This window comes from Corvus kubaryi, unplaced genomic scaffold (genome assembly GCF_017639235.1).
Source record: "Corvus kubaryi isolate FWS band 111438036 unplaced genomic scaffold, C.kubaryi_AGA036_p1.0 36627, whole genome shotgun sequence".
NCBI classification, from domain to species: Eukaryota; Metazoa; Chordata; class Aves; order Passeriformes; family Corvidae; genus Corvus; species Corvus kubaryi.
In genome coordinates this window covers 8,301-14,064 of record NW_024580908.1, presented here as the reverse complement: position 1 = coordinate 14,064, position 5,764 = coordinate 8,301, and the positions used below count along the sequence as shown (strand labels likewise).

The 5,764-nt window shown below is 29.9% G+C and overlaps 1 protein-coding gene across 4 annotated transcripts in view; it reads right to left on the bottom strand.

Moving 5' to 3' along the window:
* JMJD4 (jumonji domain containing 4) overlaps nt 1–5,764 on the bottom strand; it is an 8,054-nt gene that overhangs the window by 1,755 nt on the left and 535 nt on the right. For all 4 annotated transcript variants that reach the window (XM_042019994.1, XM_042019997.1, XM_042019996.1 and 1 more), the window contains exon 2: nt 4,106–4,660. In XM_042019994.1, the coding sequence (XP_041875928.1) occupies nt 4,106–4,547 (442 nt within the window). In that variant the 5' untranslated portion in view covers nt 4,548–4,660. The remainder of the gene's footprint in view (nt 1–4,105; nt 4,661–5,764) is intronic.

Here is a 5,764-nt window from a genome sequence, read left to right as displayed (position 1 = left end):
CTTTGCCTTCCGTGGCACCCGGATTCTCCGGATTTTTCTGGGATTTTCCCCTTAAATTCCATTGGCAGCGAGGTGTTGATTAGGATTTCATATTAACACATTAATTAGTGTTGTTTCATCAGTTATTAATTTAGGAGTCGTTAGTTAATAATGACATTAATTGAATTCATTAACCTCAACTCATCGTTTTTAATAATTATTATATTAACCTACTTTGATGAACTTAATTATTTAATGTTTCTAGGTTTATATTAACCTACTTTGATTAAATTAATTAATGTTCATAGTTTTATATTAACCTACTTCGATTAATTTAATTATTTAATGTTCATAGCTTTATATTAACCTACTTTGATTGATTTAATTATTTAATGTTCATACTTTTATATTAACCTACTTTGACTAATTTAATTATTTAATGTTCATTTTTATATTAACCTACTTCAATTAAATTAATTAATGTTCATAGTTTTATATTAACCGACTTTGATTGATTTAATTATTTAATGTTCATAGTTTTGTATTAACCTACTTCAATTAAATTAATTAATATTCACAGTTTTATATTAACCTACTTTGATTAATTAATTAATTAATGTTCATAGTTTTATATCAACCTACTTTGATTAAATTAATTAATGTTCATACTTTTATATTAACCTATTTCGATTAATTTAATTATTTAATGTTCATAGCTTTATATTAACCTACTGCAATTAAATTAATTAATGTTCATAGTTTTATATTAAACTACTTTGATTGGTTTATTTAATGTTCATAGTTTTATATTAACCTACTTTGACTAATTTAATTATTTAATGTTCGTTTTATATTAACCTACTTTGACTAATTTAATTATTTAATGTTCAGTTTTATATTAACCTACTTCAATTAAATTAATTAATCTTCATAGTTTTATATTAACCTACTTTGATTAATTTATTTAATGTTTCTAGTTTTAAATTAACCTACTTTGATTGATTTAATTATTTAATGTTCATAGTTTTATATTAACCTACTTCAATTAAATTAATTAATATTCATAGTTTTATATTAACCTACTTTGATTAATTATTTGATGTTCATAGTTTTATATCAACCTACTTCAATTAAATTAATTAATGTCCATAGTTTTATATTAACCTACTTTGATTAATTATTTAATGTTTCTAGTTTTATATTAACCTGCTTTGATTAATTCAATTATTTCATGTTTATCGTTTTATATTAACCTACTTCGATTAATTTAATTATTTCATGTTTATCGTTTTATATTAACCTACTCCAATTAATTTAATTTAGTTGACATTAATTATTTTTATTCATTATCAGCTTTCTTCTTACAAACTCTATTCCCGTAATTACAAAGATTATTTCCACTCATTACCATTTCATACTCATTACTCCCAGACTCATTATTTGCAGAAGAATTTTAATACATAATTCGAGCTAATTACAATATTTTAATACTATTTATCACTTTTATATTGATTAGTCCTGTATTATTTCTATATTAATTATTTCTATGTTAATTATGTCGATACTCATTATTTCTATATTGTTCCTATATTAATTGTCTATATTAATTATGTCTATTTAATTATTTCGATAATAGTTATTTCTATATTCATTATTTCTATGTTCTTATTCCTATATTAATTATTTTTATATTCATAATTTCTAGATTCATTATTCCAATATTAATTATTTCTATATTGGTTAATTATTTTTAATTAATTTTAAACCTAACTCAGAAGAATCAGAAACATTTTAATATTAATGATTTCTACATTCATTATTTCTCCATTAATTCCTTATTTTTAGAAGTTTTAAACGTGACTAAAATTAATTTAAATATTAAAATACTATTTCTAACTTTTATATTGATTATTCCTACATTAATTATTTCTATATTAGTTATTCCTATATTAATGATTTCGATATTATTTCTATATTAATTATTTATATATTCATTATTTTTATATTATTATTTCTCTATTAATTATTTCTATATTAATAATTTCTACATTCATTACTCTGATAGTAATTATTTCTATATTGGTTATTTCTATATTAATAATTTCTATATTGATAATTTCTAGATTCATTATTCTGATATTAATTATTTCTATATTCGTTATTTCTATATTGATTCATTATTTCTAATTAATTTTAAACCTAACTCAGAAGAATCAGAAACATTTTAATATTAATGATTTCTACATTCATTATTTCTCCATTAATTATTTTTAGAAGAAGTTTTAAACATGACTAAAATTAATTAAAACATTTTAATACTATTTATGGCTTTTATATTGATCTTTCCTATATTAATTACTTCTATATTAATTATTTGTATATTAATTATTTCTATATTAATGATTTTGATATTATTTCTATATTAATTAATTTTATTAAGAATTATGGGAATTAATGCTAAGCAAGGAAATAAATTGGGATAATTAAATTATCCAGCATTTTAATTAATTTTATTAAGAACAATGGGAATTAATATCAAGTAGGGGGAATAAATTGGAATAATTAAATTATCCAATATTTTAAATTAATTTTATTAAGAATTATGGGAATTCACGTTAAGCAGGGAAATAAATTGGGATAATTAAAATATCCAATATTTGAATTAATTTCATTAAGAACAATGGGAATTAATTCTAAACAGGGAAATAAATTGGAATAATTAAATTATTCAATATTTGAATTAATTTCATTAAGAACTATGGGAATTCATGCAAAGCATTGAAATAAATTAGAATAATTAAATTACCCAATATTTTTAATTAATTTTCTTAAGAACAATGGAAATTAATATTAAGCAGGGGAATAAATTGGGATAATTAAATTATCCAATATTTGAATTAATTTCATTACGAACGACGGGAATTCATGCTAAACAGGGAAATAAAGGGGGATAATTAAATTATCCAATAATTAAATTAATTTCATTAAGATTTATGGGAATTCATGCTAAACAGGGATATAAATTGGGATAATTAAACTATCCAATATTTGAATTAATTTCAGTAAGAACAATGGGAATTAATTCTAAACAGGGAAATAAATGGGGATAATGAAATTATCCAATATTTTAAATTAATTTTATTAAGAATTATGGGAATTTATATTAAGAAGGGAAATAAATTGGGATAATTAAATTAACTGATATTTTTATTAATTTTATTAAGAACAGATGGAATTAATGCTAAGCAGGGAAATAAATTGGGATCATTAAATTATCCATTATTATAATTAATTTCATTAAGAACTACGGGAATTCATGCTAAACAGGGAAATAAAGGGGGATAATGAAATTATCCAATATTTTAATTAATTTCATTAAGATTTATGGGAATTCATGCTAAACAGGGAAATAAATTGGAATAATTAAATTATTCAATATTTGAATTAATTTCATTAAGAACTATGGGAATTCATGCAAAGCATTGAAATAAATTAGAATAATTAAATTACCCAATATTTTAAATTAATTTTCTTAAGAACAATGGAAATTAATATTAAGCAGGGAAATAAATTGGGATAATTAAATTATCCAATATTTGAATTAATTTCAGTAAGAACAATGGGAATTAATTCTAAACAGGGAAATAAATGGGGATAATGAAATTATCCAATAATTAAATTAATTTCATTAAGAATTATGGGAATTTATATTAAGGAGGGAAATAAATTGGGATAATTAAATTCTCCATTATTATAATTAATTTCATTAAGAACTACGGGAATTAATGCTAAACAGGGAAATAAAGGGGGATAATGAAATTATCCAATATTTAAATTAATTTCATTAAGATTTATGGGAATTCATGCTAAACAGGGAAACAAATGGGGCTCATTAAACCATCCAATATTTTCATTAACTTCATTAAGAACAACAGGAATTAATTAACTCCACGGGAACAAACGCTGAGCTTGGAATCTACCAAAAAAAACCCCATAAATAAAAGGGAAAATTCAGGGAAAACCCTTGGAATTGGATTTTTTTTGTGTTTTTTTAACCCTTTCCTCCCCAAACCCGAACCCCGTCAAGCCGCATCCTTGAGGATTCCAGCAAAATCCCGGGATTTACCGAATTCCCGCAGGAGATGCTCGAAGTTGGGCTTCCCATGGCACGTCACCCAAGTCCTCCTGCTGCTCCAGTCCTCGGTGAACTTGGCCGAGAAGACGCAGGGATGGTTGGGCAGGAGATAATCCCGGAAAAAATCCGAGTACGTGAAGGACTCGGCTTTGGCGATAAAATCCACCTGGCCCCCGGGAAGAGCTGCGGAAGCTGGAGAGGAATTCCCAGAATCCCGGAAAAAAGCGGTGGAACGGGCAAAAGTTGCCCTGTCCATGCAGGCTGGAAAAGCAGAAAAAAAAAAAAATTCCTGGCGGAGCCAAGGAAGTTTGGAGTGGGTGTTATCCCAAAAAACGGGGCTCGGGAAAGCGAAAAAAAATTCGGGATTTGAGGCTCGAAAGGTGTGAAAAGTCATAGGGAAAGGGAGGGAAAAGGAGGAGCGCTGCAGGAGCATCCCAGCGTGGTGGGATAGTTAGGATTTTCCATGGTTTCTAGAGCTGGGATAGCTGGGAAATCATCCTATGGATGCTTTTCCCTCGTCACCTCCTTGCCAGGGCTGGTTGCATCCTAAAAAAAAAGCAGGAATGGGAAATTTTAGTGGGATATTCCCATGGAATTCATTAATCGTGGGGGGAATAGAGGGGAAGAAATCCCCAAAATATTTGGGGAAGTGCTGGGGACTGTTCTGGGATCATCCCTTTGTTCCAAGGTCTGGCACCTCCCACCTTCTGCAGAGCTTTTTCCATGGATCTGGGATAAAAATAGGCCAAATAAACTGGGAAAAGAGAAAAAAAAAAGAACCAGGGAAGGGGAAGGCTGAGCACAGAGGGAGAGGGAGGGAAAGAAACCAAACAGGCTGCAGGGATGGGATTTGGGAGACACCGAGGGAAAAAGGGGATTTAGGGATCTCCATGAGGGAATTCCCCCCCTCACGCAGCTCCAAGGGAATATCCGGACTCCGCAGTGGGATTCAGGGACATCCATGAGGGAATTCCCCTCTCCCAGAGCTCCAAGAGAACACCTGGATTAAAGGATTTCCATGAGGGAATTCCTCCCTCAAACTGCTCTAAGGGAACACCGGGATATGGCAGTGGGATTAAAGGATTTCCATGAGGGAATTCCCCTCTCCCAGAGCTCCAAGGAAACAGGCGGATTAAGGGATTTCCATGAGGGAATTCCTCCCTCAAAGAGCTCTAAGGGAACACCGGGATATGGCAGTGGGATTAAAGGATTTCCATGAGGGAATTCCTCCCTCACAGAGCGCCAACAGAACACCTGGATTAAGGGATTTCCATGAGGGAATTGCTCCCTCCCAGAGCTCCAAGGAAACCGCCGGATTAAGAGACCTCCATGAAGGAATTTCCCCCTCCCAGAGCTCCAAGAGAACACCTGGATTAAGGGATTTCCATGAGGGAATTCCTCCCTCAAAGAGCTCTAAGGGAACACCGGGATATCACAGTGGGATTAAAGGATTTCCATGAAGGATTTCCCCCCTCCCAGAGCTCCAAGGAAACAGGCGGATTAAGGGATATCCATGAGGGAATTCCTCTCTCAAAGAGCTCCAAGAGAACACCCGGATTAAGGGATATCCATGAGGGAATTCCTCTCTCAAAGAGCTCCAAGAGAACACCCGGATTAAGGGATTTCCATGAGGGAATTCCTCCCTCAAAG